The sequence below is a fragment of the Spermophilus citellus genome (genome assembly GCF_964194105.1).
Source record: "Spermophilus citellus genome assembly, chromosome: X".
In the NCBI taxonomy this organism is placed as follows: domain Eukaryota; kingdom Metazoa; phylum Chordata; class Mammalia; order Rodentia; family Sciuridae; genus Spermophilus; species Spermophilus citellus.
This window is the reverse complement of record NC_138190.1, coordinates 132300107-132316144: the sequence shown is the minus strand read 5'-3', so window position 1 is coordinate 132316144 and position 16038 is coordinate 132300107. Positions and strand designations below refer to the sequence as shown.

Genomic DNA, 16038 nt, shown 5'->3' with positions numbered 1-16038 from the left:
TTTATTGTTGGTCGTTCAAAACATTACATAGTTCTTAATATAGCATATTTCACAGTTTGATTCAAGTAGGTTATGAACTCCCATTTTTACCCCGTATACAGATTGCTGTATCACATCAGTTACACTTCCATTGATTTACATATTGCCATTCTAGTGACTGATGTATTCTGCTGTCTATCCTATTCTCTACTATCCCCCTTCCCCTCCCCTCCCCTCCCCTCCCCTTTTCTCTCTCTACCCCCTCTACTGTAAATCATTTCTTCCACTTGTATTATTTTTCTCTTACCCCTCCTTTCCTCTTATATGTAATTTTGTATAACCCTGAGAATCACCTTCCATTTCCATGCGATTTCCCTTCTCACTCCCTTTCCCTCCCACCACTCATCCCTGTTTAGTGTTAATCTTCTTCTCAAGCTCTTCGTCCCCACCCTGTCCTTGGTTACTCCCTTTATATCAAAGCAGTCATTTGGCATTTGTTTTTTAAGAATTGGCTAGCTTCACTTAGCATAATCTGCTCTAATGCCATCCATTTCCCTCCAAATTCTATGATTTTGTCATTTCTTATTGCAGAGTAATACTCCATTGTGTATAAATACCACATTTTTTTAATCCATTCATCTATTGAAGGGCTTCTAGGTTGGTTCCACAGTCTTGCTATTGTGAATTGTGCTGCTATGAACATCGATGTAGCAGTGTCCCTGTAGCATGCTCTTATTAGGTCTTTAGGGAATAGACCGAGAAGGGGAATAGCTGGGTCAAATGGTGGTTCCATTCCCAGCTTTCCAAGAAATCTCCATACTGCTTTCCAAATTGGCTGCACCATTTTGCAGTCCCACCAACAATGTACAAGTGTACCCTTTTCCCCACATCCTCGCCAGCACTTGTTGTTGTTGGACTTCATAATGGCTGCCAATCTTACTGGAGTGAGATGGTATCTTAGGGTGGTTTTGATTTGAATTTCTCTGACTGCTAGCGATGGTGAGCATTTTTTCATGTACTTATTGATTGATTGTATGTCCTCCTCTGAGAAGTGTCTGTTCAGGTCCTTGGCCCATTTGTTGATTGGGTTATTTGTTATCTTATTGTCTAATTTTTTGAGTTCTTTGTATACTCTGGATATTAGGGCTCTATCTGAAGTGTGTGGAGTAAAGATTTGTTCCCAGGATGTAGGCTCCCTGTTTATCTCTCTTATTGTTTCTTTTGCTGAGAAAAAACTTTTTAGTTTGAGTAAGTCCCATTTGTTGATTCTAGTTGTTAACTCTTGCGCTATGGGTGTCCTATTGAGGAATTTGGAGCCTGACCCCACAGTATGTAGATCATAGCCAACTTTTTCTTCTATCAGACGCCGTGTCTCTGATTTAATATCAAGCTCCTTGATCCATTTTGAGTTAAGTTTTGTGCATGGCGAGAGAAAGGGATTCAGTTTCATTTTGATGCAAATAGATTTCCAGTTTTCCCAGCACCATTTGTTGAAGATGCTATCCTTCCTCCATTGCATGCTTTTAGCCCCTTTATCAAATATAAGATAGTTGTAGTTTTGTGGATTGGTTACTGTGTCCTCTATTCTGTACCATTGGTCCACCCGCCTGTTTTGGTACCAGTACCATGCTGTTTTTGTTACTATTGCTCTGTAGTATAGTTTGAAGTCTGGTATCGCTATACCGCCTGATTCACACTTCCTGCTTAGCATTGTTTTTGCTATTCTGGGTCTTTTATTATTCCATATGAATTTCATGATTGTTTTATCTATTTCTACAAGAAATGCTGTTGGGATTTTGATTGGCATAGCATTGAACTTATAGAGAACTTTTGGTAGTATCGCCATTTTGATGATGTTAGTTCTGCCTATCCATGAACAGGGTATATTTTTCCATCTTCTGAGGTCTTCTTCTATATCTCTCTTTAGGGTTCTGTAGTTTTCATTGTATAGGTCTTTCACCTCTTTTGTTAGGTTGATTCCCAAGTATTTTATTTTTTGGGGGGATATTGTGAATGGAGTAGTTGTCCTCATTTCCGTTTCAGAGGATTTGTCGCTGATATACAGGAATGCATTTGATTTATGTGTGTTGATTTTATATTCTGCCACTTTGCTGAATTCATTTATTAGCTCTAATAGTTTCTTTGTAGACCCTTTTGGGTCTGTTAGGTATAGAATCATATCATCTGCAAATAGTGATAATTTAAGTTCTTCTTTTCCTATTTTTATGCCTTTAATTTCTTTCGTCTGTCTAATTGCTCTGGCCAGTGTTTCGAGGACTATGTTGAACAGAAGTGGTGAGAGAGGGCATCCCTGTCTTGTAACAGATCTTAGAGGGAATGCCTTCAATTTTTCTCCATTCAGAATGATGCTGGCCTGTGGCTTATCATAGATTGCTTTTACAATGTTGAGGTATGATCCTGTTATCCCTAATTTTTCTAGAGTTTTGAACATAAAGGGATGCTGTACTTTGTCGAATGCTTTTTCTGCATCTATCGAGATGATCATATGGTTCTTATTTTTAAGTCTATTGATGTGGTGAATAACATTTATTGATTTCTGTATATTGAACCAGCCTTGCATCCCAGGGATGAATCCTACTTGATCATGGTGTATAATTTTTTTGATATGTTTTTGAATCCGATTCGCCAGAATTTTATTGAGGAATTTTGCATCTAGGTTCATTAGAGATATTGGTCTGTAGTTTTCTTTCTTTGAAGTGTCTCTGTCTGGTTTAGGCATCAGGGTGATATTGGCCTCGTAGAATGTATTTGGAAGTTCTCCCTCTTTTTCTATTTCCTGAAATAGCTTGAAAACTATTGGTGTTAGTTTCTCTTTAAAGGTTTTGTAAAACTCTGCTGTATACCCATCCGGTCCTGGGCTTTTCTTAGTTGGTAGTCTTTTGATGGTTTCTTCTATTTCCTCTATTGTTATTGGTCTGTTTAGGTTGTCTATATCCTCCTGTCTCAATCTTGGCAGATCATACGACTTAAGAAATTTATCGATGCCTTCACTATCTTCTATTTTATTGGAGTATAAGGATTCAAAATAATTTCTGATTATCTTCTGTATTTCTGAAGTGTCTGTTGTGATATTGCCTTTTTCATCCCGTATGCTAGTAATTTGGGTTCTCTTTCTTCTTCTCTTCGTTAGCATGGCTAAGGGTCTCTTGATTTTATTTATTTTTTCAAAGAACCAACTTTTAGTTTTGTCAATTTTTTCAATTGTTTCTTTTGTTTCGATTTCATTAATTTCAGCTCTGATTTTAATTATTTCTTGCCTTCTACTTCTTTTGCTGTTGTTTTGCTCTTCTTTTTCTAGGATTTTGAGATGAAGTATGAGATCATTCATTTGTTGGTTTTTTCTTTTTTTAAGGAATGAGCTCCAAGCAATGAATTTTCCTCTTAGAACTGCTTTCAATGTGTCCCATAGATTCCGATATGTTGTGTCTGTGTTTTCATTTAACTCTAAGAAGTTTTTAATTTCCTCCTTAATGTCTTCTATAACCCATTGATCATTCAGTAACCTATTGTTCATTCTCCAAGTGATGCATGATTTTTCCTTCCTTCTTTTATCGTTGATTTTCAGTTTCATTCCATTATGATCAGATAATATGCATGGTATTATCTCTACTCCTTTATATTGTCTAAGAGTTGCCCTGTGACATAATATATGATCTATTTTTGAGAAGGATCCATGTGCTGCTGAGAAAAAAGTGTAACTACTTGATGTTGGGTGGTATATTCTATATATGTCAATTAAGTCTAGGCTGTTAATTGTGTTATTGAGTTCTATAGTTTCCTTATTTAACTTTTGTTTGGAAGATCTGTCCAGTGGTGAGAGAGGTGTGTTGAAGTCTCCCATGATTATTGTATGGTGGTCTATTAGACTCTTGTACTTGAGAAGAGTTTGCTTGATGAACGTAGCTGCACCATTGTTTGGGGCATATATATTTATGATTGTTATGTCTTGTTGGTGTATGGTTCCCTTGAGCAGTATGCAGTGTCCCTCTTTATCCCTTTTGATTAACTTTGGCTTGAAATCTATTTTATTTGATATGAGTATGGACACTCCTGCTTGTTTCCGCAGTCCATATGAGTGGAATGATTTTTCCCAACCTTTCACCTTCAGTCTATGTATATCTTTTCCTATCAAATGCGTCTCCTGTAGGCAGCATATTGTTGGGTCTTGTTTTGTGATCCATTCAACTAGCCTGTGTCTCTTAATTGGTGAGTTTAAGCCATTAACATTTAGGGTTATTATTGAGATATGGTTTGTTCCTCCAGCCATATTTGTTTATTAATGTTACTAAACCTGATTTGTTTTCCTCTTTGATTACTTTCCCCCCTTTACTGTCCTACCTCCCACTGTTGGTTTTCAATGTTATTTTCCATTTCCTCTTCCTGTAATGTTTTGCCAAGGTTTTTTTGAACAGATGGTTTTCTAGCTGCGAATTCTTTTAACTTTTGTTTATCGTGGAAGGTTTTAATTTCATCTTCCATCCTGAAGCTTAATTTCGCCGGATACACGATTCTTGGTTGGAACCCATTTTCTTTCAGTGTTTGAAAAATGTTATTCCAGGATCTTCTTGCTTTCAGAGTCTGTGTTGAGAGATCAGCTGTTATCCTGATTGGTTTACCTCTAAATGTAATCTGCTTCCTTTCTCTTATAGCTTTTAGAATTCTCTCCTTATTCTGTATGTTGGGCATCTTCATTATAATGTGTCTAGGTGTGGATCTCTTATGATTTTTCACATTCGGCGTCCTGTAGGCTTCTTCCTGTAGGATTTGGGATTCTGTTTCATTCTTCAAGTCTGGGAAGTTTTCTCGTATTATTTCATTGAATAGATTGTTTATTCCTTTGGTTTGGAGCTCTGTGCCTTCCTGTATCCCAATGACTCTTAAGTTTGGTCTTTTAATGTTATCCCATATTTCTTGAATGTTCTGCTCATGGTTTCTTAGCAGTCTTGCTGAGCTGTCTATGTTCTTTTCAAGTTGAAATACTTTGTCTTCATTGTCTGATGTTCTATCTTCTAAGTGATCTATTCTGCTGGTAGTATTGTCAATTGAGGTTTTAAGTTGGTTTATTGCTTCCTGCATTTCTAGGATTTCTATTTGTTTGTTTTTTATTACCTCTATCTCCCTGTGTAATTGATCTTATGCTTCTTGGATTTGTTTATGTAATTCATTGTCAAAGTGATCTTTCATTGTCTGATTTTGCTGTCTCATGTCTTCCTTGAGACTCCAGATCATCTGAAGCATGTATATCCTGAACTCTTTATCTGACATTCCATCTGTTGCAGCTATTACCTCTTCTAAAGTTGAGTTGACCTGCATTGCTTGTGGTCCTTTTTTCCTTGTCTTTTCATACTGCTCGCGTTTCTTTCTGCTTGGTGAAACTGTTGTGTTTTTGAAATTTTCCCCCTATTTATTTATATTGCTCTTGTATAGTTGGGAGATCTCCCTTGCAGGGCGGGTAGTGGCTGTGCTCCTCCTCTAATTAGGGTGATCTGTCTACCACGCTGGTTGGTCGCAGGTCTGCCCACCCTGCGGGCGCGGGTGGCGGCTCTGCTCTGCCCCCACTCCAATTGTGGTGACGTAACTACCACGCCCTCGGGTCGTTGGTCCTGATCCGGATGTGGGCGGCAGCTCTGCTCCACCCCTACTCCAATTGGTGTGACGTGTCTACCACGCTGGTTGGCCTCTAAGCCTGTTCCGCCGGTGGGTCGCAGTTCTGCCTACCTTGTGGGCTCGGGCGGCAGTTCTGCTCAGCCCCCACTCTCAGTGGGGGTACCTGACTGCCTCTCCAATGGGTCGCTGGGCGCTGGGCCTTTTCCGGACACGGGCGGCGGCTCTGCTCCACCCCCACTCCAACCAGTGTGATGTGACTGCCTCAGTGCTTCTTGTCCACCACACTGGCAGGCTGCCGGGCCTGTCCTGCCAGTGGGTCGCAGGTCTGCCTACCTTGCAGGCTCAGACGGTGGCTCTGCACAGCCCCCACTCCAAATGGGGTGATTTGGCTACCGCGCTTTCGGGTCGCTGGTCCTGTTCCAGGCGTGGGTGGCTACTCTCCTCGGCCCCAGCTGCAGTTGGGGTGTCGTGATACCACGCCGGCGGGTCACTTGGCCTGCTCTGGGCGCAGGCGGCAGCTCCACTCTGCCCCCCAGACCCCCACAGCACCCAGCAGGACCCAGACCGAGAAGCAGTCCCCGCAGGTTCCCTAGCCCTGGGCCAAAGCAGCTTCGGGAGCCAGAACCCGGCCTCTCCGATCCCGGCCACGCTCCGCTAGGAGCTGGCTCCACAGAGCAACCCCCGCGGGTTCCCCAGCCCCAGGCCAAAGCAGCCCCGGGAGCCCGAGCCCGGCCACTCCAAACTCTCCCAGCTCGGTGCACGCTCCGCTGTGAGCAGGCCCAAAGACGCAGTCCCCGCGGGCTCCCCAGCCCCGGGCCAAAACTGTTCCGGGAGTCAGAGCCCAGCCGCCCCTCAGCGCACGTTCCACTTGGAGCTGGCCTCAGCACGCAGTCTCCGCAGGTTACCCCGCCCTGGGCCAAGGCAGCCCGGGGAACCAGAATCCGGTCGCTCAAAGCCCGGCGCACGCCTTTCCAGGAGCGAGCCCCAAGGAGTATTCTCCTCAGGTTCTCCAGCCCCGAGCCTGAGCGATCTGTCTGCGAGACACAGGCAAATACCAGCCTGAAATCACCTGTTCCGTAGTTGAATGAGCTGAGATCAGTAGAAAACAGGGATGATTGCATCAGCTCTCCAAGATGGTGGCTGCTGTCCTCCTCCGTGGTCCGACCGGTGTCGAGAATCGAACTGGACCGCTTCTCTCCTCTGTCTCAAAGCCGGAACTCAGCACTAAGCATGGCTATTGCACCGCTGGCAGGAGCCCCCAGAATCCGCATCGCTGTACTCCCGCTCTGGTACCTCGCCGCTACCCAGCGCGCGCCGCAGACTCCATCCTTGGGGCGGTCCGCCGACCAGGCTCTGCTACCCTCTGTGCGGAGAAATCGCCCGCGACCGAGCCCCCGCAGCCGAACCCCGCGCGATGGAAATCCGTCCTCTAGATTCTGGAGCACCTCAATTTCACTGGAAATTCCCAACGAGGTAGCCTTCAGCCGTTTCACCTCGTCTTTCTCCTGCACAGTGACGCAGCGCACTGGGGTGATGCACTCCCATCGCCGCCATCTTCCGAGCTCTGTAAAGAACAACATTATACATAACACATATAATGACATTTACCCACCATTATAGTATTATACTAAATAGCGTCACTACCTCAAAATTCCTCTGTTTTGCCTATTCATTCTTCCCATAATTTTATTCTCTTTTAATGCTGAGTAATATTCCATTGAGTATATATACCACAGTTTCTTTATCCATTCATCTATCGAAGGACATCTAGGCTGTTTCCACAGTTTAGCTATTGTGAATTGAGCTGCTATGAACATTGTTGTGGCTATATCACTGAAGTATGCTGGGATTACAGGCATGAGTGGGATAGCTGGGTCAAATGGTGGTTCCATTCCAAGTTTTCTAAGGAATCTGCATACTGCTTTCTAAAGTGGTTGTATCATTTTGCAATTCCACCAGCAATGTATGAGTGTGCCTTTCCTCCCACATCCTCACCAGCAATTATTGTTGTTTATATTCTTGAAAACTACTATTCTGACTGGAGTGAGATGAAATCTTAGAGTAGTTTTGATTTGCACTTCTCTAATTGCTAGAGATGTTGCTTGCTTTCCTTTATTTATGGTATTCCTATTACATATATTTGCTTCTCAGTTCCCACTCAGGTGGGACAGGATGGCTAGAGGGGAATGGAGTTGGGTGTTTTCCCTTCCTCCACACTGAAGGGTAGAAGATGGTTGGTGTTGAGCATTTCTCTTCTCCATGTCTGTTTAGCTGTCATGAAATTCTAATAACTTGTGTGCTGGTAGTTTCTCCTGAGGATAGGACATTTTAAGAACAGACTGTTCTGGTGTTATTCAAAATGGCTACTTTCCCCCTCCTCCTGTATAAAGCATGAGGATATTGCCTCTGTTCTTGACTGGGACAACTTGTAGGGCTTTTGGAGATAAAACTCAAAGAAGTGTGGCTGTATTCCCTTAATTCTGACCCTGCCCCGGAGTTCTCAATTCTCAGGTATATCCATACTGAGCCCCTACCAATCTTGTCAATTAATGCTTCAGGTTTCCCTGCCTGGTCCTGATTCCTGTAGAGGCTTCTAATTGTGGGTATTTCCTCTGATAAATTGTAATTCTCCTTATCAGCTGTCACTCAACTTTTTGGAGTAGCAGTGCTCTTATGGCCTCACTTTTCTAACAGATCTAAGAAAAAATCTGTTTGCTATTTTTTTCATTTTGTCTAGCTATTTACTTCTTGTTAGGATGAAGTAACAACATCCAAGTTCATTGTATGCTGGACTGGAAATCAGAAATCATCTTTATTCTTTAATCATCTTTTTAATATATTTGTATACAATAAGAACTACTTTAACTGTATTCCCTAAGTTTTTATATGCTGTGTATCATTTTAATTCATTCCAAATTTTTCTCATTAGAAAATTTGTGTTTGTGCTTGGATTATCTATAGGGGACAATGTTTCTTTTCCATCACTGGATTAACTTCAGAGAATATCAATACTTTCAGAACCCTGTATTTATATTTTTAGAGAATAGTTTCTGAGGAATAAAGGAACTGAAAGTAGATAAGAGTGGCTGGGAGTGGGGGTTACAACTTAACCCCTAGCTTTTAAAGTTACCCTGTGGCCTGTAACCTTCTAAGTTAGTGATTCTTAACCAGCAGCAGTATTTCCCTTTAGATGATACTTGGAAATATCTGGACACATGTTTGGTTGCTATAATTGGGCTATGAGGTAGGACGCACCTTACATCTAGTGGGTAGAGGCCAGGGATGCTGCTAAACATCCCATGATGCACAGTGCATCCGCTCACAACACAGGGATCATCTGATCTGAAATGTCAGTAATGCTGCTGTTGAAAAACACCCTTTAAACCTCTTAAATTAATCAGACTATTTCCCACTCACTCAGCACTTGCCTGTATAGTAGCTCACTACGTGTTCACAATGGTCCCTGAGGTAGCTGAAATGTCACAATCTGAGATGAGGTGAGTTAAGCATTAAAACTTAAGTAACCTGTCAGTCAGTAGCAGAGTCAGGATTACCATCCTCCAGTCCAGTTGTTTCCTAGAAAGTCCACAGCTAACTACCTGTGCCTCCACTTGCTATTCCATTCCACCTTTTAAAAGCAGACCATCATGCATTGCCTTGTGAGTATAGCCACTCTTTAGTATCTTTGGGTAATTGGTTCCACGACCCCCCTACCCAATAACAAAATCTGTGAATGCTGTGTTCCTTATATAAAAGGGCACACATAGTATTTGCATATAATAGTGTACATCCTCCTATATACTTTACATAGTTTCTAACTACTTATAATACGTAATAAAATGTGAATGCTATGTAAATAGTTGTCATACTATATTATTTACTGAAAGGAAAAAAAGTTTATACATGTTCAGTACAGATGATATTACTAAAAATATTTTCAATAAAAAATACTTTCAAGCCAGGTGCCATGACACATGTCAGTAATCCCAGTGGCTTGGGAGGCTGAGGCAGCAGGATTGCAAGTTTAAAGCCAGCGACTTAGACCCTAAGCAACTCAGTGAGACCCTGAATCTAAATAGAATACAAAATAGGGCTGGGGATGTCGATGTAGCTCAGTGGTTAAGTGTCCCTGGGTTTAAACTCTGATACCAAAAAAAAAAAAAGGTGACTTTTAAAAAAAAGGTGACTTTTTTGGTGTGTGTGTGTGTGTTGCTGAGGATGGATTCCAGGGCACCACATATGCAAGGCAGGTGCTCTGCCACTGAACTATATACCCTTTCCAATATTTTGTGATGCTTGACATACAGTTATCCTTAAATTATCTTGGCATTGAATCTCTACATCTTAAGGTAGTTGGTCTCAATTTTCTCATCCATAAAATGGGGATAATAATCCTTTGTTAACTAACTGAGCCCTTTCCTGAGAATCAAATTATTCAACACACATGAAAGTATTTTGAACATGTAAATGGAAAAGCTCCTCCAGATATGGGTGACTCCGAAAAATTGTGTTTGTATGAGTTATGCAATATAACCAGTTGTCAATTATTACAATACCTTGCTAGATCAAAATAAAGTGCATTCAGATTCTGTGCTCCTTACTTATAGTGCCAACCTAAGTAAATAAGGCCTTTATTTTGCTAGTAATTTGGTTAAAATATCTAAAGCTATATTAGACCTTGGACTCTCTTTTTTTTTTTTAAAGAGAGAGTGAGAGAGGAGAGTGAGAGAAGAGAGAGAGAGAGAGAGAGAGAGAGAGAGAGAGAGAGAGAGAATTTTTAATATTTATTTTTTAGTTCTCGGCGGACACAACATCTTTGTTGGTATGTGGTGCTGAGGATCGAACCCGGGCCACACACATGCCAGGCGAGCGCGCTACCGCTTGAGCCACATCCCCAGCCCTAGACCTTGGACTCTCTTGACAATTATAATACCTTAACCTTTTTTTTCCATAGGTGTTACAGAACATCTTGGACACTGAAAGAGAATATGCTAAAGAACTTCAGTCTCTTCTTGTTACTTACTTGAGACCCTTGCAATCCAATAACAAGTAAGTTTTTCCTTTGAACTCCTTGCTAAATAAAGAAAGATAATGTCAGCATATGGAGTCATTACTCTTATGTCACTGAATAATTGATTTTGCCCTTTAGAAGAATTTCCACAGATCACAGGTTGCCAAGAACATGGTCAGGGCAACAGAAATTGTGCAAGACGTTGCTCTGGGAGAGCTTGGCTTGCTTTCTGTGGAAGAAATGAGTAGATATGAATTTCTCCTGTTACAATTTTTTATTTTGTACATTTTTGTGTCTTTCATTATTTAAGTTTTTTCAAAACGTAATCAACAAATACTAATTGCACATATTTATGTGATACAGTATAAAGGTTTTTTTTAAATTTAGTTATAGACGGACACAATATCTTTATTTTTTATTTTTATGTGGTGCTGAGGATTGAACTCAGTGTCTCACATGTGGTAGGCAACTGCTCTACCACTGAGCCACAGCCCCAGCCCAGTATGAAGTTTTAATACATATGTGTAATGATCAGATCCAGCAGATTGGTGTATCCAGCACCCTAAATATGTTTTCTTTGTGTTGGGAATTTTCAAAAGCCTCTCTACCAATTATTTTTAAATATACAATTAATTGGTATCAACCATGTTACCCTATGGTGCTATTGAATATTAGAAGTCATTCCTCTTATCTAGTTGCACCTGTTAAACATCCTCTTCCCTTCCTCCTTCCTCACACCCTTCCCAGTTTCTGGTAACCATTATTTCACTCTCTGCATCTATTAGATGAACTTTTTTTTATATCTTCCATGTATCTAGTACATTTTAAAAGTGGCATGTCTTATTTACCATTACTAAGGACTCGTTGGTGCTTTTATTGAGAAAGCACATAAACTGTAAATTCTCGTGCACATTTGGTATTTCCTTGCCAGGACAGAACTTCTTTGCCATGCTGTGAGAGTGCAATGCATGTAGCATTTTGTAGATATTCATAACAACAATTCAAGACAGTCTTTCGCTGAGCAAATGTGAATGATAATGAGATATCAAAATGTTTATTTTTTATTTTTTATTAGTTGCTCATGACAATACAATGATCTTGACATATCATACATTTGAATCAAATGGGGTACAGTTTCTCATTTTTCTGAGTGTACAGATTGCAGAATCACATTGGTTATACAGACATGTATATACATACAGCAATACTAGTGTCTATTTTATTCTGCTGCCCTTGTTCTTTAAAACAAAAATGTTTGAACCTTATTTTGGTGTTAGAAATTTAAAGTGATTGTCAAAGGCCTGAAATGAAAACTTAGTTTTTACAAAAGAAAACTCTTGACCATTTAATATGCTAAAAAGTTAAACATATAGGGGCTAACTGCTTTATTTTTGTATTATTTTAATTGATTATATATCACTAGAGATCGTGATACATAAATAAAGTAGAAAATTTAGCAATCAATCCAAGGAATGAAGGACAAAAGTCTCCCCTTTAATCTCCATAGGAACTGACTTTTATTTATTTATTTATTTATTTATTTATTTATTTATTTATTTATTTATTTTTGTACTGGGGATTGAACCCAGGGCTGCTCCTTTATGTTTTTTTTTTTTTATTTTGAGGCAGGATCTTGCTAAGTTTCCTTGCCTAGACCTTGAACTTGCTTACTTTTGCTAGACAGTGGTCTACTATCAACTTAAATGAGTTTTTCGCTATTTGTCTTCCTTTTTAAAAAATTATGTTTGTTCAGGTTTGTCTTGCTGAATTTCTGGCTTATTCTCATGGCATTATAGGAATCTTTCTTCAGTATGAAAGGATTGTGTATTTCCTTGTGGGAAGAGTTTGAACATGATCAACAACATTGTTCTGGGCTGTTATTGCTATGCGAACTATGAAGTTTGATATGAATCATAGTTCTTAGAGTTGGATGGCACCTCAGGGTCCAGTGCCCTGGGAGAAAATTGCTATCTCCATTGCACAGACTTAAAAAGAGAGACTGAAGCTCAGAGAGGTTTTCTGCCTTGTCTGTACGCAGACAGTAAGAGACCCGACTGGATTCACCATGTCTCTTGACACCAGGTGAAATATGCTCTTTGTTTTCTGGAGGTGACAAGCAGAGGATAGAGGAATTTAAGTGGTAAACCTGGGAGGGGAGGGGGTAGTATTTCAAATGAGGAAGAGACTGATTAGCAATCAAGACACAGTGAGAGGAAAAGATAGGCCAAGAGCCAGGGCAGGGGAGGTGAGAGACCTGAGTCAGACCTGCATTGTTCCTAAATATATTTGGTATGTAGTTGTAGTTCAGTTTCCATTAGTTCTGTCTATCTGGTCGATCCCAGAGTGATCTCAGAAAATTAGAGTGTTTATTGTCTGATCCTGAAGGTGCCAGGGAGAGCAGCAAGCAGACAAGCTGGCCGCTAGCAGTTTCGCTTTTGTCACCCATCATTGGGGGGGTTTTCCAGCTTGTTGATCAAGAGAGCATTATAGCAGAAGAACTGGAAGCTTTTACACTCTAGGGGTTACTGGAGATGTTTGTCTGGGTCTTCCCATTTTTTATTAGCAAAAATATTCTCTTGGAAATACTTTCCAAGGATCATTTTATTCTTAAGGAGAAAGAACAAGCGGCAAACACTAATATGTTGAGTAAATCTTTGGAAAATTTTCTCTTTAGAAGTGGTTGGGAGCATGGAATCTGGAGATAGGATGTTTTGTTTCAATTTCTGTCTTTCCAATTTATTGGCTTTGTGACTTTGGTTGGTGTGCTTAACCTCTCTGGGTCTGGGTTGTCTAACCTGTAAAATAGATAAAGCAGTAGTACCTACCCCATACAGTTATTATAAGGTTGTTAAAATGAGTTCTTATTTGTTAAAACCTTGAATAACTGTTCATCACTGTATGAAGGTTGGATCTTGTTCTCATTATCATTTACTGTTTGGTAAGGGAAAACTAGACAAGAACATTCTTCATAGAGAGGCCCTAGGTAAAATTATTCAATTTGCTTTTATTTGACTCTACTCCATTACAAAAATGAAGAAATAAACATCGGTATATTCTCTTCCTCTTATTTTCTTTCATAAAGATTTCTTTTAGTTGATTTATGAGCATTTTAGTTCAGGAGAAAGATGATTTTTCTGTTTTTTTTTTCTGTGCATTATTTGAGCATATGTCTTTCAATTACTTTTCTGGTTTTCCCAGGAGAGGGTACACAAAAGTTTTTACACTTATCCCTAGCCCTGATGTATATTTTATCTATTTAGATTACTTAGGTTTTTATGCACTTGTTATTGATTTTCCTCATGGGTTTATAAACTACCAAAATGCCACCGTATTACCACTCATTTTGTTTAGAATTGTTAATATAGGAAAGGGAGACCAAAGAAAGAAACTTAAAAAGTTGCCCAAGACCAAGAGTTGGTGTAAATTAAGAAGCAACAGTTAAAATACAGGGATTGCTACCTTCATATTTGCTAATAATCACTCTGCTAACTAGACTATAGATAATGTAACAGCATCCTTCAATTCTGTTAACTGAAACTCCGTGAATTTTTTTTTTTTTTTCAGTCTGAGTTCTGTGGAGTTTACGTCTTTACTGGGAAACTTCGAGGAAGTGTGTACATTTCAACAAACACTCTGTCAAGCCTTGGAAGAATGTTCAAAGTAAGTGTGGCATATTTGTTAGGATGGCCAGCAACATTGAGTTGTTCTTGTCTTATCTGTTGCCTTTCATAAGGGTGCTTTATATTTATCCATTTGCTTTAGTTTTGATACATTGTCCCAGAACAAAATAACAATACAGAGAAGATGCACTAGGTGGTGTTGTTTGCAGTGTCAAAGCACTAGATGTATATCAGGGCTGTACGTTTGGTAAATTATTTCTGACTTTAATTTAAAATCATATCAATTTACTACTTCTGGTCACTTTAAGAGATACATAAGTTCTTTAATTGACCATGGATGACACCTTTGACTCTGATTAAATATTTTCTTTGGTACATTGCAATTACATGGAAATGGCATTCAGATTATTCTATTTCACATGTTTGTTTTCTCTCATGGGAATTGAACCCAGGGTCTTGTGCATGCTAAACATGGTCTCTACTACTGAGCTACATCCCAGATCATTTTCTCTCTTTTACTCATTCCTAGTGTCTATTATATTAGGTGTTCAAACACATAAAAGTGAGGAAGGAAAAGTATATCTTTATATGAACTACAAAATAATTTGATGGCTGGTTGCTGAGGCATTCAACTTTGTACTACAAAGTTAACAGTCCTAGTCATTGTGCAATGTATTTCTGTTGCAAGATTAATTTTCTAAATAGCATATCTTGGAGATATGGGTAACTTTCATCTCTATAAAGAAAATGGGGGTAGTTGCCTGTTTCTTTGGTTTTATGGGTCCGGGAGGGCTGTCCAGGGAGAAAGATGGAAAGATCTTAAACTACAGAGACCTGAGGAGTCACTTCAAATGCCAGTAGAGATCTAGATATTTGATATGGAAAGATGTTTACTGAGAAGGGCAGTTTTGCAAACTAGATTCATGATCTTTGTTTGCTGTTCTATGAAGAAACACATAGAAATAAAAGCCCATGGAATATGCCAAAATTATTACAGTAGATATAATTGAAGGGTGTGATTTTGAGTAAGTTTTTCTTTCTCATGCTCCTCTGAGTTTTCTACAAACAAAAAGGGATGACTTTTAATTTTTAAAATTAAAAAAATCTTGAGGCCACCCTGCCAAGCAACCACCAGGCCAACAGGACTATATCATATTCTTTTGTGGTGTGTAGCTTTTGGATTTGATTAGTTTTGTCTGTACTTCATATAAACCAGTCAAAAGAGTATTTTTAATGTGTCAAGCTAAATTTGAATATAAGCATCTTAGAAATAAACAAACAACCCTACCTACTAATTCTAGGTAAGCATCTGACATATGTATTATAGCTGTATTTGGTGGTTAGAGTTTAAAGCAGTGCTCAAAAAAGCCTATATTTCATGGATAAAATGGTTTTAATACAGTTTCATTTTTATCCATGGCAAAACAGTCAAAAGGTTTACATGCTGCCAAGTTTAACTAGAATCATCTTTCACCTTCTGTTTCCTATTTTACATTCTGCGTTTCACCTATTTCTCTTACAGATTTCCAGAAAATCAACACAAAGTAGGAGGTTGTCTGCTGAATCTCATGCCTCATTTTAAATCTATGTATCTGGCTTATTGTGCAAATCATCCTTCAGCTGTAAACGTGCTTACCCAGCACAGGTAAATTGCTAATATTTTCCCAACTATGTTGTTTTGTAATAAGATCCTTTCTTAGGACCACCTCATTTGGAAATCCAAGGCTTCAATTGAACTCTTGGTTATCCATGTTCTTGATTCCAGGAATTACTTCATTGTTACATGAGTTGGTCATTAAT

The 16038-nt window shown here is 39.5% G+C and overlaps 1 protein-coding gene across 5 annotated transcripts in view; it reads left to right on the top strand.

Moving 5' to 3' along the window:
• The window catches only part of ARHGEF6 (Rac/Cdc42 guanine nucleotide exchange factor 6), a 115386-nt gene that overhangs the window by 58872 nt on the left and 40476 nt on the right, over positions 1-16038 (top strand). For all 5 annotated transcript variants that reach the window (XM_081276678.1, XM_081276680.1, XM_081276679.1 and 2 more), the window contains 3 exons: positions 10562-10656; positions 14183-14278; positions 15761-15883. In XM_081276678.1, coding sequence (XP_081132804.1) covers positions 10562-10656; positions 14183-14278; positions 15761-15883 — 314 coding nt within the window. The remainder of the gene's footprint in view (positions 1-10561; positions 10657-14182; positions 14279-15760; positions 15884-16038) is intronic.